The sequence below is a fragment of the Anneissia japonica genome, unplaced genomic scaffold (assembly GCF_011630105.1).
Source record: "Anneissia japonica isolate Jap-2015-1 unplaced genomic scaffold, ASM1163010v1 scaffold3474_len973312_cov172, whole genome shotgun sequence".
Lineage (NCBI taxonomy): Eukaryota > Metazoa > Echinodermata > Crinoidea > Comatulida > Comatulidae > Anneissia > Anneissia japonica.
In genome coordinates, this window is record NW_022747780.1 from 194,205 (window position 1) to 220,380 (window position 26,176).

Below are 26,176 nucleotides of genomic sequence, written 5' to 3' on the forward strand. Positions count from 1 at the left end.
TTTTGTTCTTTAAATATTGTATTTTATATCAAATAACGAAATAAATTATATCGAATACTTTGCGTCTATGAGATGGCCAAAATCATATTTAAAATGATGGCTAAATAACTTTAATTATAACAGTCATCATTTTCATCATCTTCCATCATAGTTATCATCATCATCATCATCACGCAGCGTGCGATGGACTGATTACATTTGATAAAGCCTAATTGATTTGCCTTTCCTGACCAATCTTCTTGTAAATATGTTCAAATTGGATTTTTTGTCGAAATTGAATGATATGATAAAAATTAGAAAATATATATCACGGAGACAAACAAACCCCACCAGGGGTCCGAAGTCTCCCAGAACTCGCAGGAGTCTCCCGGAAACCGAGACGGCTTCCCGCACTCCCGAAAGCAAATACTGTCTCCCTGAAATAACCCAAATCCTGCAAATTCATAATTTGCATGGGTTTTACTGCTTTTTACACGAAAGTCGACAATGTATATTACAATGAGCAGCAAAATAAAATTAAATGTTACGAAAAGACAGTAACCGGCAGTTGCGGATTCAAGGGAAAAGCCCCCACCCCCTCCCCCACTTCTCAACAAATTGTTGAAAATTATTAAAGAAAAATGAGAGAAAAAAGAAAAATCATCATCATCTAGAGGTACCATATCATAAATTTTCTTACCTTAGCCCCTACCATGGGGGGGACCGGGGATGCCCTCAAGCCCTCCCCCCATTGGTACCATCTCTGTTCCCGGAATTGGATTCATTCTTCCAACTAGAAATCCCTTCCCCCACCCAACACCCTAGCGTTTGAGCGATCGAAAACAATCGATACCACACGGTTACCGTGTTGCTAGAAAACATAGGAAGGCATACTGTGACCGTGTCGATAGCACGATTAGCTTCACGCTGTGTTTGACGTCATTCGTGTTGACAGTCTATTGCTCTATAAACGTTGACTGTGATTGGTTTTTGTACAAGTTTTTACATAATTAGCTAAATTGAGTTTTATCATAACTGTAGCTTAATGTATTAAGAAATTTGCATGAAACATGCACAATTAACTTTTTGTTTATATTAGTTGTATTATGGTATCTAATAATTGCTTCTTTTGAATTCAGAACAGGTAAACGTAAGTAAAAGTTTTAGATACCTCTGTATTTTTAGCCAATCGCAAGGAAGATTACATAAGTATAGACAAGGAACTTCTACCGTCATTAGCATACTTAGTGAAGTGAGAAAAAATGGCGTCTGGAATGGATGACGAACAGAGCCTAAAAGAATGCGAAGCTTACGTGCAAAAGCACAATATTCAGCAAATGTTGAAGGACTGTATTGTGGAGTTATGCATTCATCAACCTGAGAATCCAACTTCATTCCTGAAGGACTATTTTGAGAAGCTAGAAGGGGTAAGGCATAGGCAAGCTCCTCCAACCTGGAAAATTCGTAGGCCTCAGCCATTAGCTAGCTAGGCCCCCTTAGGGAGGCCTATCCTAGGGCTAGGTTAAGTAGGCCTAGCCTATTGCTACAGTACAATAGACACTTGGCCTAATTTTTTCAATAAAATCGTCAGCCCAGGGAGGGATGGTAGTCGAACTGATGGTGGCAGTTAGGGCTGAGCTGGGGCTCTATCTAAAAATCATAAATGAACTTTAATTAATAATATTTGAACTTCTTAGGCCTATCTAATGTTGAACTTTATTTAAATAATAATAAAAGCTTTATAAAATAGGCCTAGGCTGGGTAGGCCTAAACTAATAGTACTAAAATTACATTTACTGACTGCATGTTACGCCTAACTAAAGTGTATTATAACAGTCATAATGGCAATGCCATTAAATAATAAAAAGTCCAAACCTAGGCCCCTATACAATACATTTTAAATCGAAATTAGCAATATGTTAGGCCTACATTTTATTTAGTTTTTTAACATGCTATTATCTTTTGATGATGATATTTTATTAATTAATATTTTATTTTGGCAAAAAATTTGCTTTTTAGTGCAGTGTGCTGTTTTATTGATTTAATAGCATATTTTCAACAAGTGTACACCTGTTTTAAATGCAGTTCAGTTTTTACTGTAATTGTTGAATATTTGAAATTTTCTATTAATTATTTAATTGTATTGTTGTAAAGATGTTTAGATACTCTGTGATTACGAATGTTTTTTGATAGAGGTCCTCTTTAACTAAAAAATGGTACTGATAAATATTAAGTCACGGCCACCTTCTAGCATTGCAGGACATAATTTTAAAATACGTTTTCCTTTCGACTAAGTCTTGCTACCAACAGTACCACTTTGAAAGGCCTAGGTACAATGTGTCCCATGTCCACAAACAATGAAATATTATTGCAATGTATATAATATTGATGTATGAATGAGAAATATATGTGGGAGGATTCCACTATAGGCAATAAACAAAACCATGCATTAAAGCTAGCCTGGACAGAAGAAAACAACTTGAGACTCTAAAAGGTGAACATATATAGTTCAGAGAAAACTGTTTACATTCTCATTTCAGCCTTGCAATGGGAGGTAGCCTCAGTTATTCAACACCTCAAATATTAAGAAAGAACATACTACAGTTCGCTTTTAAACTTGTTAGTAGGATGAAACCTCTGTAAAAAGTGTACATGAATCATGCATTTAAAAAAATAATACAAGAAGGCATGTTATGTACAGGTATTATGACAATAGGGAACTTCCGATTTGTGCAACAACGACGCTAGAACAGAATCACTTATGCGTGACCATCCCACCTGGTGTCCTGCGTTCTCTGCATACGTAGATTTGGCCAAATTGCGTTCCAGAATCTATTAGACGAGGTGACCTTAATGTTCTCGCATGTGCAGATGACTTTTAGTGACGTCATTACGTTCTACATTCTACGTCCTACCGTCGTCGTGCAATCGAAAGCTCCGTAATAATAATATATGTGGCAAAGACAAGCCATAATAGTCACTCGTCGCAAAAATTGATTTTTAGTTATTAATATAAGGTCAAACAGTAAAATGTGAGCTATGAATTAGTAAAAGAATCATTTGAATCTGACATTTCGTTATGAAGTTACAGGAGTTTAAACATACAGATGTTTAAAGAACAATATTGGAGAAATCAGCCTTCAATTTTGGTCATTTCTTAGAAACCATCACTTTTTAAAAAAGAATCTAACATCAAATAAATTGCCATTTACATTTTACTTTTTGCAGGAATTACATATTCAATGATAAATATTCAAAGATAAAAAAAAGCCATGAATAACACTCTTTATTTTTTTTCCATTTAAATGTTAAAAAGTAGCATAATCAATAAATCAACATAAATCATGCATTTATTTAATACTAAAATAATTTATTTGTGGCCAATTTCACTTAGAAATAGAGAGTTCTACAATCATAATTAAAGGGTTTGGATGGGGTTTGCAGTGTGTTTGGAGGTTTGTGGTGTATTTGCAAGTATTTTTTAACAAAAAAAATCAACATTTTAACCAAAAAATAGGTTCTTATGAATATTTAATATTTAATAAAAAACTGCGATTCTGTATTCTGTGCGATTATTGCAGTGAAAAACACCCCGATTTCGACTTCACATGGCTGAATTGTAACCTGATAGCTCAGTTTTCAGACATTCAACAGTTTGCCTGGTATCAATTATATTCCTTCTAGGGAAACAAATTAAAACTGATTTCATACACTTTTATAAATTTTAATGCCCATTATAAAATAAAAATATGGATGCTGACATTGATAAAACATCATAGTTAATGAGATATTCAATGAAAATGTTCTTTTAGTGTTAAAAACTTAATTACTACAAAAAAAAGTTTTTAGCACCACCATTTGTTCAAAATTCTTAAACATGTGTGATATAACATTTTGGTATTCAGACATTATTGCCCATTCAATAGGATTGTTTAATAATCTGTTAACACTAGTTACAAAACATTTCAAAATTTTTGAAATTGCTAATGCAAAGTGATGTTTTAAAATATGAGTGCACCATGAAACAAGAGTACTACTACCATATTTTACCATGTATAAGCAGTGGTGGTGGCAGGGGGGCATTTTACCCCCGTTGGACAGGCGTGGACCCCTGTCGTCTAACGCGCGACTGCTGTAGGTCACCATTGATCCCTAATATTTTGGTATAAAGCACATTTTGGACCATACTAAAAACTCTCCTAAGAACCCAAGGATTTTTTATTCTGGGCCATCGACCGAGGCTTTAGGGATTTGGTTTGGACCCCTTCATCGGACATGTCGGATCCCTTGTCAGCATATTTCTGGTGCCATTGTTTTGTATAAGATCAATAAATGGAGACACTACTGTAATTAACATTAAAATAACTAGAGCAGTCAATAATACTGTATTGTGCACACCTCAGCCCTGTGCCTGAATACCGAACAATATGCAGGCTGGTTATGGGCGATTCCATTATTTTCTTTTATGCTCGAGGGTAAAAAATTGTATTTCCATGACCTTGGTCTTGTCCTTTGACCTTTTCCTCCCAAAATTCTTCATAATAGTAAAATTTAAACTCAAATTGTTCCAATTTATTTGGAATTAAGTGTCTATTGGCTGGTCAGTTTTTTTTTTACAAAGAGAAAATCTAGATGATTGAATACAGGCTTAAATTAAGGCTAACAATACACATGATGTCTTAATCACAAATTGTGACCTTGGCGTAAGTAATTTTAATTAAAGATTTTGTATTAAACTTAGTCTGTTTGTAATTAGCAAAGCGGTGGTAGTAGTAGTCCTAAATTCTACCTACACTAAATGGAAAAATGATTTGCGATAATTGAAATTTCAAATAGTGGTAGATTTCTCCGTCAAATTAATTATTCATAGAGAATGTGTGTGTTAATGTATGTATTGATATAGTACAGTATATCTCAGTCTTATGCTCTTGAAATTGAAAGTGGCCCAAGCACTTAACTGGTTGGAAAAATACAAATTTGAATGCCAGAGACATTTCACTATCAAAATGTGTTGTCTCTGTGCCTTGCTACTGGTGGTGGAGCTGGAAGTGTTCATTCCTAAAATTATTACATATTGGAATTTAAATAGTTAAAATAATAAGGTGATAAGCTTTATTTTCCAATGAACAGGGAATTTGAATATACATTTCTGGTTTTTATTGTGGGGTTGGTTTATATTGCAAAGCCAACTCTTATTTTTAAGTTCAAAATTGCTGATTTATAACATTAGGCCTACTACTATATTTCTCACAATGTTTGCATGGCGAGTATTAATAAGAAAATCGTAAATGTTTGGTACACTATGTATAAAAATTTGGTTTATGAGGTGAAACCACTGGTTAGTTGTCTTATTACTTTACTTATTAAAGTTTAGTTTAATAAAAAAATGAAGTAATACTAATATCAATTTCCATGTACTAATACTGTTAGTTTGGACATTAGTAATTTCATCCATGAATTAATTACCATTCTTTTAATTAACAAATTTTGATATTTTTATTTCTTAAGCTATCAGATGTATTACTAACAACAAGATAAAAACAAAGAATACTATATTTTTAGTTTTTAGTATCTAGGAAAGGATTAGAAATTAAATAAGCTGTAAAACAAAGCTATTTAATTGAGAAATTTCTGTAAATAAAATCAGTATCACACATTTGTTAATTCATTCAGCTGTAACTGTAGCACCGCCTAGAGAGCTGTTATGTCATTACTTCAAGTTCCATGAAGCTGAGGAGTCCAATCTAATTGATTTACTAGGCTGCCGTGGCACTGCATTAGCATTTTGAATTTCCTCTACAGCTAGGGAGTCACCTTGCAAGCGATGCATCTGTAATTCAAACATAATGATCCCGGCTTTGCTTCAGTGATTTCTAGCTTCTGTAATCCTCGAGACTGCAATTAAATAGGCAGCCATCTTTTTTCATGCAGCACCACACAGAGGACACTACTAAGCATCATTTCATCAAGAGGTTTATCCGATTTTTTCCTGTTCCTGTTTTGTAAATAATATCCGTCTTAATGTCCGCGGTGTATTTTTTTCTCGCACACTAATCCTCTTTCTAAGTTATGTGGACTGATGTGAACTTTGACATCAACAGAGTTAGATATAAGGTGGTAGAGACTACAGATTAACTATGGATTATATTCGGTCTTTCCTGAAAATACGGAGGAGCTCTTCATCAGATAGGAACCCACCCAGTAACGTAAGTGTCCTGCTATTTAGCGCACTGTATGGTATATTAAATCACGCTAATTAAGAAATTCTATTCAAACCTTTGCGATTAATTATTTTAAATGGATACCCTGTGTCGATAGGCATATTTATTAATCTGAGGATAAGTGTTAATGAGCAGAAATTTGTAATCACCTGTGTGCTAGATTCTGCATGTGTGTGACTCATATGTTAATTTTTTGTAATCGAACAGTGAGCGGTAAGAGCACGAACGTGTGATATTGACACGTTCTCTGCGCATCTCACAATACGAGTTGGTAATCCGTAGCAATTTGCCATAATGTATCTCACCTGTCGAAGGTTGTGTGGAGCCAAAACAACTGATTTCTTTTTTATATATACAGTGGGTGAAATTTTAATTGATGAGGATTTTTTTTATTACACCTGAATTTTTATGATCCTTATTTGTAAGAATTCCACGAGACCTATATTCGTGAAAAGAATGGATAATGAATCTTTTTAAGCCCTGTCTAAACTATCAACTAAAAACATGTGACACGCCTAAATATGGTCATGATTACATAACATCATGACCATATATAGGCACATCATGACTATATATGGGCATAATCTAGACAGAGCTTTACATTACCGACATTTGATGTATTAATGGTATTTGTCATTCAAATAAATAATAATCCTGATGTTTGTATACATACGGTATTTGGAAATTTAACAATGATAGTAATACAATAACTAAGGCGGGATTTATACCTTGTTTCGGAATTTATAAAGATCGTCAGAGGAGGGCGAAAAAGAAATGTGAATAAATTCTGGTTTTTCATTTAGCAAACAGTTTTGCCAAAACATCCAGATAGAGGAGAAAATAAAAATAAAATGTTATTGGTGAATGTAAACAGTGTACTAGTAATGGGATGGTTAAATGCTTTCAATTTATATATAGTAATTAGGAAGAAATATTCATCTTATTTTTTGAGATTTCAAGGCAGTGGTGGGTATAATAAAAAAAAAACTTTTATTTTTTTCCGAAATTTCCATTTTTTGTGTTGGCGGGTGACCATAATTGTCCAAAATTAAAATTTAATTTTTATTAGAAATCAACAATATGGGCGGGTGGTGGGTTTCGCTAAACAAGGTATAAAAAGTCTTGCCTAAGAAAAATATATAAAAATATTTAATTGGTTGACAAACCTTGTAAATACTAATGGATTACATTCTCAGAAGAGTACAGTACATTTGTACAAACTCACCAATAGTACAAGCTGATGCAAGCTTTTCAATTATAACCTTTAGTTAATCATCAATTTTAATTTTGTAGTTTTTAAATTTATTTCAGTTTATTTTACTTCAATGGCTATATAAATCTCTGATGTTCAAAATTTCACGTTTTCAGAAATTGAGAAATGTACACATAAATTATTTTCTACTCATCATAATATCTGCATGTTGATTGTTTTGTCATCCAGGTCAGATGAACCAATATTGAATGAATCAAAAATCCATTTTTGAGAAATGAATTTAAGTGACATGCATATTTTGGATGAATTTACCAAATTTACATATTGATTAGTTATAATGGTTTTTCATTTCTTCAATCTACAATTATTGATGTTTAAATAGTGGTTGTAGATGCATGGTAGCCTAGGAATTAGCACAGAGTAGCTAGAATAATGATCACGCATTGGATTGATGGCTGGGGAAGTTGACCAGCTGGTATAATGCTTGTGAAGTTGAGGGCATAGGTTTTGCCCTGTACTGCTAGTATTATTTATTTATTTTGACTTTATACTAAATAACACTTTCAGTGCTAAAAACATTGATTTCTAAAGTGGTTCAAAACGTTGGATTGGAATTGAACAGCCTGGTGGTTGAGATGCTTGCCTTACAATTCCAGGGTCATGGGTTCAATTCCTGTCATGGTATACAGGATTTTCTTCTCATGACTAAAACAACTCCACTCCCTAAGCCTCATAATGAGGCTTAGTTTCTGTAGAGCATGTTTGTCTTGTGAAGGGATATGCCACTATGAATAGCTTTCGCTGCCTGGCGTATCCTTGGCCTTCGGCCTAAACCAAAACAAAATAAATAAATAAGTTTAAATAACAATTTTTAGAAAGCAGTGACTTAAATAATATAAAGATAAACTTAACAGTAATACAGAAAATAATCCCTGAACAAAACAGAAATATGTAAAATTGCAAAATACACTGAAAGTAAAAATAGTATAGTGTGATGATAGAATAGAGAAGTGAACAAGGATTAGTTCAGGCCTCCATCCTGCAACCTGTTTTTCATCCCACAACCCATATCTAAATGTTATTAGGCATTCAGTCTAGACACATCAACATCAGATTTAATTTATTGCCAGAATCTCTGCAGTAAAATGATTGAAGGTAATTGTTAATTTTATGGTCAAGTTTGATTTACTCACAGACTCGTGTCCATATACTGTAATTTCTATGGACAAGTTTGGTCTTTAGTAATAGAATTTTAAAGCCAGTCTTTGGAGGAAACAAATTTTCATATGTTGTACAATACTGTAGAACTGATTTTTCTGAGACACAAAAAGCATATTTAACAAAAAACTTGGAAGCTGTTAATGAGATACAGATTTTTGAATATTTAAAAACTGGGTGAAAGGGGGATTTCCCACTTTTTTTCCACATTTTCTCCCAGTTTTTCAATATTCAAAAATATGTACATGTATCTCGTTAACCGCTCAAGAGTTTTTCGTTAAATATGCTTTTTGTTTCTTTAGAAAAATCAGTTTTAGAACATATCAACATTTTTCTTTCCTCCGGATCCTGATTAAAAAAATAACAATCAAATTTAGCATATTTTTTGTCACTGAAATCATTGGTGTAATACTGTAGTATAGTAGCTACTGAAAGTCACCCACAGGCCAAATTTATAGTATAGTATTAATGTAGCTCTCAATTTGGACAATTTTTTGATATTTGAAGTATCTTTTTGCTGCGTATTGTTCATTTCATAATCAAACAATAATTTTCATAGTAGCGATATAGCTTGGTGGCTAAGATGTCCAGTCCATGGTTCTAGTCCTGTCAGGTGATGATATTTTTTCTTACGACCAAATCCAACTCGGGCACACCCTATTACTATAATGGTAATCATCCTCCTAATGTGTATGGTATGTCGCTTGAAAGCAATTGCCACTTAATATAAGACGGTGATTAAATCCGCTATTGGCAATCCTGGCCTCATGTGGATAAATAATTACTTAAAAAAGTACAGTATATCATTTATCACAAATAATGATTATTTGTCTTGTCGCCGCTTTGGCAATTTCTACGTAAGAAGGATTTTGAATTAATAATAATACATACAATACGTCAGTACTGGTACACAACCTATTCGTACAGGGTTGTATCTGTAGAAAACTAAATATGGACGATACAGTATTTCATTTTAAGCGTGGGTGGGTGTTAACATTGGAGAACTTTAAATAATAAGAGTGGATTTTAAGGATGAAAAAGTGGGTTAATAAGGGTGAGTGGTGAGCAATGAAATTAGCTTTAGACTGGGTGGAAAACTTGAAGGCTGGGTGGCTCTGCCCACCATAGCTACACCCCTGATGTACAGTATACTAGACTAGCTTTAAAGTAGTCCATCATACTCTGAAGAGCTACATTTTTATTTAAAGCATAATGATCTCGTGATATGTTGTTAGACTTAATACTCTTTGGTACAAAGTGTATTTATAGTAGATCTGTTCACCCTAAAAAGTTTTTGCATATATATTTAATTTTTTTATTCTTTTATTTAGGTATTTTGTAGCATCTTTTTTCAGATACGAGCACTTTTGTCCCCCGGCTATTGACTACAAAGTCAACGTACACAATGTAATGCAATGTACAAAACCGGGGTGGGGGAGGGGTCCCAATTTGGAAGAATTCCCTTGTGGGAGATCTGGTTATAAATAAACTTTCTTAACACATTAAATTTTATTTGGCTGCGTATAGCAAGACCCATCCACACCGAGAAAATAGATAATAAAGTACTAAAAACATTCAAATATTATGAGATATAGTAGATTGAGAGATAGGTGTATTTTCCGGGTGATTTTGTTTGCAGGCTGCCATCTGATTTCCAGGAGCTTCTAGCAAGTTGTGGGACATTTAGAACCCCTACAAAATTTCCAAATTATTCACCTCCCACCGTGTACACCCACATATATCAGGCCCGTGGCGTGTGGGGATTAAGGGGGTTACAACAATCCACCCAAAAACTGGAGAAGGTCCGCATTTAAAAACGAAAAATTGACGTTCGTAGATGTATTTACAATGTTATCCAGAATATCGAAGATAAGGGTCCACTTTCCACTGAAACGAACCTCCCACAAACTACGGGCCTGTATATATAAACGCCTAGATGAAGTTTTACTACGTAAATCCCTAAATTGGCTAAATTAAGGGTCTATTCAATATACAGTAGAAACAGTAGTATTGTTAAATGTACAGTAGTTAAATGCAGGAAAAATTGAAAGTTAAAAATAAATCTAGATACAAAGTATAAAGCAATCCAAAATTGATTTTATTTTCCATAAGTTTTGTCAGCTCATGCCCTACAATTTTAAATTAAACAGTCGGAGTTTGTCCTTGGCATAGATTTTTTGCCGTTTTAGAAGTACCAACGATAAATAGATTGAGAGTTTTTTTTGTCAGAATTGATGACAACTAGATATGATGGCGATAAAATATGCGGGTCTTGTGTAATAGACCTTTCCAAAGTGTTGATCCAATTTAAATGACCATTCACAACAGGGCTAAGAATACATGTTGTCCCATATGTGCATTTGCTGGTCATTTTGTGGTTCCTTAGCCAAAATATTTGAGGGATTGTTTAAATAAATTTTACTACTTTTTAACTTGATAATTTTTACTTAAGCATAAATAATAATAATAATATGTCGTTCTTATATAGCGCTTCAAGACTTTACAAGGCCTCTAAAGCACTTCACATTACTACCCCGGTCATTGGATCAAACACATATAGAACACATTGAAACACCAAATTAAATTAGTAAATTAAATTATATTATCATTCCATAAATTGCAGCTAGTAATCAGCGCAGGTTGTGTTGGAACCTACCAGGTACCCACTTGTACTCCTAGGTGCAGAGAGGCAACCAAGGACACAAATGATTTGCACAGCCAGAGTTTCGAACCCCCGACCTCAAGGTTGGGAGTCCAAGGCACAACCGGTGCGCCAACCGCTCCATAATAATAATAATAATAATAATAGTGATAATAATAATGTTACTAAAACCTGCCTTAAGAGAGGACATTAGGAAAATGGAGAAATTAGAGAACAATTTAAAAATAACACGAAAGACATTCCCCTTAAATCTGATTTAGTGAAATAATAATAATAATAATAATAATAATAATAATAATAATAATAATAATAACTTTATTGAACCATACACTTTTATAACAGTGGCACACACTATCAAGTGGTGCATTATCAACCCTATAATGGTTTGTTATAAACACAATAAAACATTAAAAGAACACAGTACATTCGTTCATTAAGACATAGTATAGTATAAAAAACGAGATGACAAGGTGTACATAGTACTGTAGGCTCATAGAAAATTCTCAATTCATTCACATCAATAGTCAGTGATTACTTGTTCTTTTGGACAGCATTGTAAACACTTTTCTTTTTGAGTGATCGTCTGCATAGCTCGAGTTGTACTATTTGCGTGCTTTTACATTCGGTAATCATATGAAAGTGAGAATTTCTTGCTAGTGTCTTAATTGGGGTAAAGACGCGTCTTTCCTGGTATCATTATCACAGCAATTAGGGAGATCGGCAATTTAAAGCCTCTTCCCTTTTCATTATAATTCATTTACCGGTGAGTTGGTGTCTGAGACTGTTGACAAATTACAGTATATGTCTGATTTGGATACATTAGGTGTGTTGATCTGAGGTCGCAGTCAACAGTACAGAGTGTACTAAAGTAGAGTAGAACTGCACTAACCTATTTCATTAACGAATGGTAATATAAAATATTGTTTTTGGTTAATTTTTTTTTTTCTGAACTGTTTTTCTTAATAATTATTCCACCATATCTTAGGGTATGGTTGTTGCTATTATATAACAATAAACATTCTAACTGTTTATACTTAGGTCTTTTGTGTATTACTTGTTCTGGAAATTTTAATTCACTTTGTCTTGATTAAAATTGCAGCTTTATCAAATTTTAAAAAATCTAAGATAAAAACTTTTAGTAGTTTTATAGAGCTTTGTTCCTTTAGTATATTTGCCTTATGATTATGTAATGTACAGTACTGTCGAGGTATTTTGTACCTTGCCTTTTCCGGAGGATACAAAGCACTAATTCCAAAAAAAAAAAAAAAAAATTGAATGTTTGTATTGAAATAATATTAAATAAAATACTAGTTACTGTACTATGTTAATTATACCAACCGATGTTGGGACAGTGTCATTTCCACATGTGGATAGATGCAAGTACCCACTGGCAAGTACAATGTAACAGCTTCTGCCTTTGCTTGTGTATCAGGAGGAAGAAGACATTGTCCAGGGTCAGGAAGATATCAACAACCCACCGATTTAATTATAACCTTATTCAGATTATTAGGCCAAATGAAAAAATGTAACGGTAACCTTCTAATAATTTTTAAATATTTTTACTGTTTCATTAGGTTTTGCCATAGATTGTCTAAACATATTATAATTCGCAATACAGCCTCAGGCTACGGTACTTTGCATTAAATCCTTAATGTGTATGTGGATAATGAGTGTTGATTTTTTTTTTAAGATCAATAATAATTAACGTACATCTATATTTACTATGTTAAATATAGAACCATTTCAAAAAAACTGTTTTAGACGAGACTTTTTTATACCTTGTTTCGCAATCTTATTTTTTCAAAGACCATCAGAGGAGGCCGGAAAAAGAAATAAAATTTTGTTTACTTTAACAGTATTTACAGTAGCAAATAGTTTTGCCAAAAACATCCAGACATAGAAAATAAAAATAGAATTTATTGGTGAATTTAAACAGTGTAGTAATGGGATGGTTACAGGTAAATTCTTCAAACTTATATAATTATGAAGAAATATACATATTTTTGGAGATTTCAAGGCAGCGGCGATCTCAATAAAAATCAAGAAAAAAACTTTTTTTTTTTTTCTGAAATTTCCATATCTTAGTGGTAACGGGTGTGCTAATTGACCCAAAAAAAATTTTTATTCGGGAAAGATCATTGTTGGCGGGCGTGTAGTTCTCTAAACAAGGTATGAAAAAGGCTTGTCTTATCAAAAATATACATTCCCAAACAAGAAAACAAGAAATAAATATATTGATTGACATTCTGATTCATTAGTTTATGTATTAACTATGTTTGCCATTCCCATGGTGCCTTGCCACTCTCTTATTTCATGACGTTGTTTTGCAACACCATGTCTCGTATTTATCCCGGGGGCAGCTTCAACAGGCGTCTCAGATCTCCTGGAAATCAGGACAGCCTCCTGTACTCCAGCAAGCAAGCAAGATCTTCTGGAAAATACCCTAATGTTTTTACATTATCAATTGTCACCCCGGAAGTCAGTGCTGATGGGTATCACCATGCGAAGCAAAATGAAATTAAATATGTTAAGGAAGCTCATTTAACCAGATCTACCAGCAGACATTTCTTTCATCTTGGGACCCCTGCTTCAACTCTCTTCTCTTTGCTTAAATATAATGTATTAAAGTGTATATAAAATAACTTGATTGAAATCATATTGTCACCATCAGGATTCAAACCTATAAGTACCATTTAGATGTTGTACTGACCGAAGAAGCCAAGCTGACAGTACCATACAGTACTCCTGTTGTTTGTTTGTTTGTTTGTTTGTTTTGTTATGCATATAATGTTTCCAGCCTTCTATTTCCAAATTGGACCAAATTTAAAAATCACAAAATTGAATAATCTCTTCTTTTTTTTAATAGGATACCCAGAAAAAGATTCAACCAGTTTCTACATCGGCCAATGAGGATGAAAGAGATGAAGAGGTCTCTCCAACGACAGTACCACCTGTCAGAAAGAGAAGAGGAGGGGTTAGCTCGGAAGCCATTACCGAAAAGGAGATTACATCATACGTGAAGAAAGTAAGTAACAGTACATTCTCGAAAATAAAGTCAAAGTATTGATTGTAAAGTATTTAAATGAATTTTAGTAACAAATTAAGAGTTGAAAACAATCAGTCAGTTAGTCAGTGTACTGACTATACTGCTTGTATCGCACAAGTTTCAAAAATGCTTTATGTTTTATGTTTTAATTACAGAATAATGGTTAACAGTTGACGGTGGTAGAACCGAGGGATTAGCCCCCGGTGAAAACCGGCAGTGACTAGCCCCGCTGCCCCAGAGAATGATTGCAGAGCAGTCGTTCCATCTAGGTTCTAGATACTTTAAACTTCAAACATACATTTACATTGAAAAAAAAAAATATTTAGAACAGTATAATGAGCACTTGGTGATGGCCCGTCAACCGAAGCACACATTCATCCAGATGCTACAGAGATAATGATGAGTACCAACATAGAATATAAATCCCATATCCAATTTAAAAAAAAAAAAACAATTTCATTTGTGTTCAATTATAATTTCAGGTTGTACCAAAGGACTATAAGACCATGGCAGCATTGTCGAAAGCAATTGCTAAAAATGTTCTCTTTGCTCATCTTGATGATAATGAAAGAAGGTGAGGATCTGTGCAAAGCTCTCTCAACACTGTCACAGTTTTTTTGTGACAAATGTGTGATTTATCAACAAGAAAATGTGACAATAGGGTGATTTGCCATGTGCATAATGATATCATATTTCACACTCTATGCTGGCAACTTCGTATAATATTTGTCGCATAAAAATTCAAAAGTATGGACAAACCTTTAAATTTAAACAATAATAAATAATAAATTCTAGCACTGTCACTTTTTTTTGTGACAAATGTGTGATTTGCCATGGGCATAATGGTGTCATATCATGCTCTATATAGGCAACTGTATATATTTGTCACATACAATTTGAAGGTGTGGACTACTTTTACATTAAAAATTATATTTAGTAAATTCAAGCATTCTATAGCGTGGCCATCCTATGGCAAAACAACGTAACTGCTTTTTTATTTCTGTTAAGTTACGTTAGTTTGCCTTGGAACGGCCGAGTGGTGGTATCGGTAATAAAATTTTCGAAAGCGTTTGTTAAAATTTGTATGTACCCCTACTTACTTGACTTGAGCAAAGTAAAAACATTATGAGGGTAATTTCAATTTCTGCAGTGACGTATCTAGGCGTTTTGAAATGGGGGGGGGGTGCTGATGGGGGAGGTGAAGTGAAGTGGGGGCTCCATGCAGTGGCTGATTCAAATAATAAAAAATCACATAATAAAATTTAAGTCAGACTGCCATTTCCGGCCCTCTAAAGGTGCAATATTCATGAATTTGCTTTCCTTAGCCCCAACCATGGTGGGGCTGAGGTGGATAAATCTTCTATCTGTGACCCCTCCTTGCTCCCTTTTTTGGGGCACCCCCTGTACATGCCACTGAATTGCTGCTCTAAATGTTACACTTTTTTTGCAGTCTGAATTCAATTGTGTTACATTAAAAATTCTCTCATCTATTTGTCTGCAACCTAAAGCACATAAAATGATGATCTATTCTGCGTCGGCTGAAAATACATCAAGTATCATTAAAGCTTACATATATAACTTGCAATCCCAGTACAGAATAAACGCGCATGTAATTGAATATTTAATTACGTTACCATAATCTCCAACCGAAGCAAGAGTCGTCTTCCATGACCTGTTTGGCTCCTACAGTATGTCATTCAACCATCTAGGTCTAGACGAGTTCGTTAACGTTTATTATGCACATTGGCAGATTTAAATGCATAGCAACACAGCGTTGAAATGTTTGACAATATATAGTCACACAACAAAAATCTACAAAAAAAAACAAGAATTTAAAAAAAGAATTCAAAATTAAAATATCCCTGATATTGCTCATTCTAGACCTTCTAGGTCTAGACAAGTTTGTTAACACTTACTATGCACATTATCGGATTTAAATGTTGCAACACTCTATCTTAAAACAGTTGGAATGTTTGATATTATATAGACGCACAAAATAAAAATCAACCAAGAAAAAAAAATACTTCAAGAATTCAAATATATCTCTGATTGCTCATTCTAGATTTTCTAGGTCTAGTCAAGTTCGTTACGTGTACTATGCACATTGTAACAGATTTAAATGTAGCAACACTGCATCTTAAAATTGTTGGAATGTTTGACAATATAGTAGCCACGCAAAAAAAAAAAAATCCACCAAAAAAAAACTACTTCGAGAATTAAAATTTATCTCAGATTGCTCATTTATAAGAATCGCAAAGGTTATCAGCTTTCAGTAATTGGTCTTGAATGATTTACAGATGTGTCGTGACTTGAGTAGATAACATGTATTTTCAGCTTAATATTAGCTATTTTTTATAAACTAAGCTCACGATTCAATGAGTCAATTACTGAAATGTTTTTTTTTTGTTTATTTTTATTGTTTTTACCACACACATATAAAATATAAATTAACGGTAACTATTTAAATCAAACAAAATCAGAGAGAAAAAGTGTGCGGTAGGAGGTCAAAATAAGTTTGTAAACCAATTTTAAGACATGACCACCTGTTAAAATAATAATAATAATAATAAAGATAATAATAATATAATAATAGTAATATGACAAAATATATAAATAATTAATTATAATAAAATAAAAAATATTAAATAAAATAATAAAAAATAAGTAAATACCTGTATATAAAAAATAATAAAAAGTAAAGAAGTGTAAAAAATAAATAAATAAAAAAATAAAATAATTATACAAAATACAAACTAACCAATCAACTTAAATTACATTGAATAAAATTTTAAAACATTTTTCCTTGGCCATGTGTTGTGCGCCTAAATAAATAATAATTGATTAAACTGATCAAGCCGTACAGTTAACAGTTTATTAAAATGCATGCAAACAAATGTTTAAATTCTCCATGTGTTGGTGTACTGTATATATTGCTTGAAAACACTAGAGGTTCTCGTTTTTCAGTACAAATGCTTATTCAAGTCTGTTTTAAAATGACCGAACACTTACTTTGGAACAAAATTTTGCTTCTTATACTACAAATTTACAGAACGTTCATTCAGGTTAGCCAGCCAAAAAGGGCCTTGGAAAATTTGTTGACAAATACTAGTTTTTGACGGCTGGAAAGTTGTCTCTTCACCAGCTACTCTGTTGTGAATATGAACAATGACGCTAATACATACAGTATCAGTTTTTTTTCACACAGACAAGCTTAAAGTATTAGCACTTCACTTACCTGTGTCCTAATGACAAGTACATTTTTTGAGGATTAACATAACATTATTTAAAACATTTCATATTTGCAATTTTTCTACTTGCACAAGTAGATAAGTGTATTTTTATACAATTTATAATTTTTTTTTTTATTTTTTTTATAGTGATATATTTGATGCCATGTTCCCAGTGAAACACAACGCCGGCGAGGTTGTTATTCAACAAGGTAAGTTAGAACAATTTTCTGAAAGAAACATTCAGGTAGAGAAAATTAGACAACATGCTTCCTTGATAGTTGTAATGGAGTGAGTAGAATATCTTGGTGGTTGAGATGCTTGCCTTCCAGTCCAAGGGTCCAGGGTTCAGTGCTCAATTCCTGTCAGCATTGCAGGACTTTTTCTCATGACTACAGCAACTCCACTCCCTAAACCTCACATTGAGATTTAGTTTGTGTAAAGCATTGTGGTGTGTATGTTTGTCTTATCTAAGTGATTGTAACCTACAACATGTAGGACTGTGATATAATTCGCTATTGACAATTCTTGGTGCATGTGTTGTGTGCCCAAATAAATATATGAAGAAAAAGTAAATAGTGATGCATTATAACGTAGGTATGACTATAACCTTATATGTGAGAGATTACATTGGATGTATGTGTGTCAAGTAAAAACATGTTCGTGTATTCAAAATGTCAGTGCGTCTTTTGGATAATTTTCCTGTACACATTTTTCTGAAACTGCTTAAATTGTAGCATAATTACCATTAAACCATAAAAAAAGCTAGAGACAATTCCAGATAAAAAGTGCTTGGCCAGAGGCAATAATATCAGATTAAATTGCTTATCCAAATGTTTTATCCAGCCTAAGCACGCTACAAAAGAATTAGTTACCATAAATTTCTTTAAATCATGTAACATTTATGGTTTGTTTTTTTTATTTTTAGGTGATGAGGGAGATAATTTCTATGTTATTGACAAAGGAGAAGTAGAGGTAAGTCTCAGTTGCTACAAATTGCCAAATCAAAGTTCTGTACCATTACAATAATATATCAGTATATGTTTTTATTATTAATATTTTTTATTGTTTTATTATTTATGAATTTGGTATTAAATATTATACTTTACTGAGAAATGAAAAGTACTACACTGTAGCAGGGACATACAGTATGCTGGTGTCATTCTGAAGTGGTGCAAAAATTGACAATGTGGAACTCCAATGAAAATTTCATTATCATTTCTATATTACAACCCATGGTAATAAATTACCACTATGGGTTGAGTTGGGAGTAGGGGATGTATCAACACTTCTGCACCAAGCCTGCGCCTATGTACAGTATTTTAAACAGTTAAATTTAGTTGACAGCATTGGAACGTGCTCCAAAATTCTGCTGGTTTGATAACTGGTGCAGACCATTATTTTCTTTGCACCACTTTATTTGTTTAAATCACATTTTTAATTAGCTTTGGTTTTGTTTTTGCAGGTGTACGTGAATGGAGACATGGTGACCACCATTAGCGATGGTGGAAGCTTTGGTGAGCTGGCTCTCATCTATGGTACTCCTAGGGCAGCTACCGTTAAGGTGAGTCGCGTTGAAAGCAATTTATGAAAGCATGTATCACTTGGGTTTAACAATGGTCAAAACTTATGATAGTCAGGTCACACAACAATGGAAAATAAGTCCTTTTTCATATGGTGTTCTTTAATAGAAAAACATGATGTTATAAAATTATTTGTAAATCTTGGAAAGAATCGTATTTCTCTCTTTGTATAAATTCTAATTTATTATATCCATTTTACGAACGTCAAGTTTACGAATATTCAAATTTATGAATGATCTTTGCTCTTGATGATGTAATCATCAATCAATTAATAAACATAAACATGCACACCGACAATGAACGGCACACATAATTGGTTTTAATATTAACTTTTGGATTTGTTTCAGGCTAAAACAGACCTCAAACTATGGGGCATTGATCGCGACAGCTACAGAAGAATCTTGATGGTAAGATGTTACTTAGTTTACATTCTGTATTCTTTTTACATAATTTAATTTCAATTTTCATCATATACAATAAACAAACAAAAAAATAAATAAATAAAGTGGCAATTAGCATTGATTGAAAATATGAAAAAGGTTTTTTAAGGTCAAAAGACATCTATTTTTGAAGAGGGTTATCTAACACTGTTTTGAATATAAAAACAATAGCTAATAAAAATGTTTGTATATGATATTAATGTTTGTTTATAACAGGGATCCACTATTCGAAAGAGGGGAATGTATGAAAACCTATTGTCAAAGATCTCTATTCTTGGTAAGCCTTTCTGATTTATCTTCCCCGACCGTTGACCTTTGCTGACTCATTAGATACAATGTTTCCATCAGGAATAATAATTGGTTGTATGATGTGGTAAAGGATTTCACAAGATGGAGACAAAAATTGTGTTGTCTTTATTGTCTATTACTATCAAAACATTACATACTGACACCTGGTTATTATGTCCAAAGACATTACAGTGTGTTTTTTTTTTATGTGCAACAGCTTCTTTTTTGTTTTTGATCATGAATTAAAACTTGTTTAAAAATTTGTGATTGCAGATAGCTTAGACCAATGGGAGAGGCTGACTGTAGCAGATGCACTTGTCCCTGTACAGTTTGAGGACAGCCAGAGTGTGGTAACTCAGGGAGAGCCTGGCGATGATTTCTACATCATAGTAGAGGTATGTAGAGCATTGCCTACAGCCTTGCCCAGACTATCAAATTTGATTGGACAAAAACATGCAACATGCCTTAATATGATCATGATGACATCACATCATGACCATATATAGTAACATCATGACTATATATGGGCATACAACAGCTTTTTAAAAAAAAAATTTGATAGTGTGGTCAGACTTTAACATGGAAGGACATACACTTTATCACGTCAGGGAAATATCATAAGAGTGATGTTTTGCCCTGCCTGACGTTTTATCGTACCGAATACTCAGTACATCCCAAAATACATGAGAAAAAAATTTGGGGACGTACTGAGTTTTCGGTATGATAAAATGTCAGGTAGGGCAAAACATCACTCCTACGACATACACTTTGTTTGACCAGATATGTATGAAAAAAACATAGGCTATCAAACTCTGATTATACATTGCCCAAGGGGACTGGGGGAGGCACTTCTATGACATACACTTTGTTTGATCAGATATGTATGAAATAAACATAGGCTATCTGATCATACATTGCCTGTAGGGCTGGAAGACAGAATTTGATAGTGTAGGCCTTGACTTATACCATATCAATAGAAGGTGACCCTTCAAGTTTAACTGATATTCAGGTGCCCTCTTATATGAAAATAATGTGATGCTTGGGAATGGAGAATTGTTCCAGTCATGAGGTATCTTGACGACAAAGCTACAGATCCACTCGAGTTAACAGAGTTCCTCAAAGGAACTCGGCTTTTCACATATCTTTACTATTTAATTATTTATTATTTACTGTATATTTTACAGGGTAGCGCAGCAGTACTTCAGCGCCGCACAGACGGCGAGGACTTCATTGAAGTTAGTAAATTGGGCACGTCAGATTACTTTGGTAGGTTTATCTATTTTTTAAAATATTTCATCATCATCATCATCAACATCCTCCCGTTTGTCTCCTCATGGAGTGGGTGGAGGAGGGAGTTGGGTTGTCTCATTATCATCCTCCACCTAGTGCAATCCTTCTAGGTCCAGCCACCAATCTTCCATCTTGTCCAATGCAGTCCATCTATCATTTTCTGGGGGTCTCTCTCTTGGTCTGCTCTCTTTTCCACTCTTTCTGCTGCCCACAGTGATAGAAAATCTTATTTGTAACTGCAACATGTTCAAGAATGTCATGTCTACATATTGATTATAACAACAAAAGTACATTTATTATTTTTTCTTTCTATGCATATTAATTTTATGTATAATTTTCTTTATATATACACAACTATCGGAATATAATGAGAGTTGTTATTACACAAAAGTGTATGTTTTTAAAACGTGAAAAAAAAACAAATGATAATTTTTTTATTTATCAGATATTTGCCTAAAAAAATATTAAACATATTTCATTGATTGATTGATTCATATATGTATGTTTTTGTATATATTCTATTACATTGTCTGATTTTGACATTATATTTTACCTTCGCAATTGCAACATGCTCAAGAATTTCATGTCTACTTCTTTTTATTTTAAAATTAATGTACAGTTTATCATGTTTTCTTTCTTTCTATGCATATGTATAATTTTTTTTAAACAATGTGAATATAATGAGGATATTTGTGATGCGATAATTATAAGCTTATTGGGGATAAATATTCAATGATTCTTTTATATTTTTTTGCAGGCGAGATTGCCTTGATATTGGACCGACCACGTGCTGCTACAGTTGTTGCCCGTGGGCCATTGAAATGCGTCAAACTGGACAGACAGCGCTTTGAGAGACTCCTTGGCCCATGCATAGATATATTGAAGAGGAATATCTCGCAATATAACAGTTTTGTCGCCCTATCTGTGTAAAGTTGTCGAGATGATAGTTAACAGTCTATAAATGAGTCTTCGTTATATGGTAGGGATATTGGCCTCCTAGTTTTGTTATGTGTTATTTACACACATAATAAATTATGTGCGTTATTTACACACATAATGAAATGAAATGTGTAATTAATAGCTTAAGATATTATCTCGTGATGAAAAAAACAGGAAGATTTCAGTAATTTTCCTAAAATCGCTGGCGAAACTATACTCAATAAATAACAATAAATAACATAATACTGTATGTAACATTTGGGGTTATAGAGAAATTATCACTAATCGTCAGGTATTCTAACTGCTACTGAAGCCAGGCATCCACTGCACACGACTGTCGTCGGCCGACGTGATTCCACGACATGCACAATGGATCGTTTTTAATGACAATCCGTTCATACTGCCACTGACGATCGGCAGATGGCGTTGCGTCATCTAACACTCAAGGGAGCGGGGTTGGATTCGTCGGCCGACCAAAGTGACGCAGCGAATGCCCAGCTTAAGGACATCCTGCCAACTTATTCCTCTAAAACTAGATTTACACTAGACACGATAACGACATGAAGACATCATATCATCGTGTAGTTTGTATTCTTCAACACTGCGCGCATCTGTATCGTGTCGTCTTGTCGTAATCATGTCTAGTGTTAATGTAGCTTAAGATGTAGAGAAACTTGTAAATAAGATATTAAAATTCCATAATGTAGTTAAATGTTCCATTAAGCCTCAGGCCCAACATATACAAAATGGAATTTATATGTTGGTGTAATTCTTCACCCCCCCCCCCCCCCCCCCCCCCCCACCCCCGCTCACCAATCTGTAATGCTCTTAGATGTACATATTAGCCAAGTGGAATTTCCTGTTACTGAGCGCGCGTTATTCCTAGAATAAGATATGTTTATAATATTTAATTATTTTTTTCCTGTATTCTAATGAGGTGCACACAGAAATGAAAGCTTTGTTCTTCCTATCGTTAATTAGGAACACGCGTGCATTCCATTCCATGCACACATATAAGTCATATGGATAATTCCATATTAAAATCAGCATGCGATTTTGTGCATTAAGACCCTCATGTGTGGACATGGATTGTGAATGTAACATGTTCGCAGTGCATGTTTGCACAGGTTGTACCACCACAGAGATGAAGAGAGTGGTTCCACTTTGAATAATTGGTGTTTACTACCAACTTGTAGGGGGAGCCCTTCAAATTGGTTATACTTTTAAATAATTCAGTACCAGGTTATTGGGGAGTGCTCTTCAATTGGAGTAGAATAATGTAATTGGGTAGAATGTACACTCTTTTCCTATTTACATTCCTTGGTAACCAGCAAAATATACAAGTACAGTACAGGCTCCCTCTAATTAAAAACCCCTTCAATTACAGACCACCTCCAATTACAGACCACTTTTCTGTGGTCACAAATAAACAAACGTTTTATATTGTTGTAATTAGAGACCAAAGTTGCTATAGACCATGGAAACCTCGTCCAAAATGTGGTCTTTAATTGAGGGGAACCTGTATATTGATATTTGAGGATTTTGACAGCAGTATTACATGTGTCTAATCTAATAATTTTCTACTATACAAGTAACTTTCTGTGAAAAAGAACAAGCTTGTAATTAATGATGTTAAAGGGGTGTAGGTAGGAGGAGAGAATTCCTCCTGAATTTTGCACACAAGGAGTGGAACACATGCTCCAGTCCTAAAAATATCATCATGCTTCCTTGGTATGTCCGCATTCTGAATCTATTCTATTATGATAATGAATAGGTGGTACCCAAATTATTCCCATTCTTGACCACAATTTTGTTTGTCAATATGATGCATTAATTGTATTCCCGTCAGAGAGGGCGCCCTTTTTAAGTTTGGTTGTATTTGTCCACGATGGTCTTCATTAGACTCATAAGAATGGAACCACTTTATAAGCTTTGATTTTTATGTAAAGACCATTTCAGTATTCTGACTTTGCGGGAAAAGCCAATGATTTTTCAGAGATCAACAATATTCCATACTAAACACATGTTTAAAAAAACAGCTCACGTTTAGTTGTTTTTTGCTGACTGTCCTTAATTTATTCCATCATATTAGATTAACACATTAATTATATTCCAGATTCTAATATTAAAAAGTAAATTCCAAAAACAATGCAAACAAAATGGAAACATCCTGAGATTTCCATTTGATTTATTGGCTGTGATGCAGCATGTCCTCATGGTCTCATAACAATATGTGACTACTGCTAGGTCTGTTTTCTCCCAACTGAAAACATTTTGCGGGTACGTGTCTCCATATAAAGCTAAGCGTGAGGCATTTGCCCTTCCGGGTGGGGTTCTATGACTTGAAAAAGATACATACAGGCCTAGGCTAGAATAATGTTCATTTATTGAAAGAAAATTTTAATTAATTTTATTTATTATATTAAATGTGTAGAAATGCTGTTCAGGTGGAGGAAGGTCTATTGAAGATATTAAATGCTTTATTTTATAATCTGAGTATTAATATTTACAAGAACATAAATAATTTTTTTAAAATATATATAAAAAAAGACTTTTTAGTCTCCTCACTTCTCTAATCTTTAGGGGCACTTTTAATATCACTCAAAGATTTTATAATTCCAAGATAGCATTTTCTGCAACTTCTGCGTGAAAATTTCTAAACACAGAATTCCTAAACAGTAAGACACCTTCACACAAAATGATAAATTCCAACTTCGACATAAAAGGTTGTTAAGTAAAGATAGCGCATCTGCTTGCAAATTCTGTGGCAACTATGGTAACAACTAGGACACCGTCTCTCAGAAATTATTACTTTTTATGCTTTCTTTTACTGAACATCAATGTTTCTGTTTGTTACATGTAAATCGTGGAGAGCACTATCTTGTAATTAGAAGATATTTGATATCACTTCACCGCTTACTCTTGAGGGCGCTTGGCATCACAGGGGTTGCTTTAAATTATTTTATATGTTGCTGTCATCGTTGACGATGTAATTTCCAGTGTAATGCTTCATTCTCATTGGATCCGAACCTAAATTTGGACTGCGTTTCCAATCCGCTGAATGTCCCTGTTCTTACACACTGATCTGATTTTTTGATCAGTTCGATAGGCTTTTCATATCCGAAACTTTGGATTCAGTGTAAATCCACCTTTATGCATTGAATTGAAAGAACTGTACAGTTTCATGGCTTTATTATCTTGGTTTGTAATTTAAATTATTGTACAGGATAAGTTAACCAGAGAAAAATACTTACTCTTGTCTAATGTATTACTAAATACCTTTTTGGTATAACTGCATTCTTGGTATAACACTATTAGTTGTAATAATATATCGACAGCTTAGGTGTACTAGATGTTTCTGTGTTGGAAGGAGCTTACTTCAACATGGTTATTGAGTTAAAACCATTAGCGCATTCCTAGATTAGATTTTCCAAGATGCTTAGATCAATTCCATGTTGAAGAAGGCAGATAATGTCAGCCATTGTTTAATATGTGATTGTAGCTCCTTGTATGCCTTCATCACTTTAGTAGATTTTGTGGAATTGTAAATCAGAAATTGATAATAAATTAAGTTTGCTGAAAGTTATTGTCTCTTGTTGATTTATTAATCTTATGTTTAATATTGTTATTTTTTCACAATCATGTAAGGACTTTTTTACTTCCCTCCCACTTGCTAGTAACAAATCCAAGAAAATTTAAAATCTTTTTGAATTTTCCTAAATCAAAAATGGTAAATGCATATTTTAAGGTTGATTTTCCAATTAGGCCAAATAAAAAAAAATGTTTGTTTGCCCTTCTTTTTTTAAAAAATGATAAATAGGGACGGATGGAAAAAGTTTTTTTTTTATTTTATAAATTTTTTAAAAAATACTCCTCAGATACAATAAAAATAACCCACAGAGGCCTAGAATGGCAATGTCTTACATCAGACAACAACTTTAGACTAATTTGTAGGGCATCTGGCAAAAGTAAAGATAAATTCACTCACATTTGTTTTAATTTGTAAGGAAAAAAGCTAAAGAAAAACTTTTTTTGTTTTTCCACCCCTATTTTTCCCAGTGAGTTAGGGG

The 26,176-nt window shown here is 33.5% G+C and overlaps 1 protein-coding gene across 2 annotated transcripts; it reads left to right on the plus strand.

Moving 5' to 3' along the window:
- Positions 1-1,213: 1,213 nt before the first annotated feature.
- On the plus strand, positions 1,214-25,688 carry LOC117120571 (cAMP-dependent protein kinase regulatory subunit-like). Of its 2 annotated transcripts, none has more exons than XM_033265595.1 (11): positions 1,214-1,406; positions 14,160-14,318; positions 14,822-14,913; positions 17,717-17,778; positions 18,495-18,541; positions 19,032-19,130; positions 19,497-19,556; positions 19,806-19,866; positions 20,151-20,272; positions 21,062-21,143; positions 21,925-25,688. In XM_033265595.1, exons 1-11 carry the CDS (start codon positions 1,242-1,244, stop codon positions 22,095-22,097), a joined length of 1,122 nt encoding a protein of 373 aa, XP_033121486.1. In that variant the 5' UTR covers positions 1,214-1,241; the 3' UTR covers positions 22,098-25,688. The 2 variants fall into 2 exon arrangements, with proteins under 2 accessions (XP_033121486.1, XP_033121487.1); XM_033265596.1 differs by lacking the exon at positions 1,214-1,406 and adding an exon at positions 5,906-6,185.
- Positions 25,689-26,176: the final 488 nt, after the last annotated feature.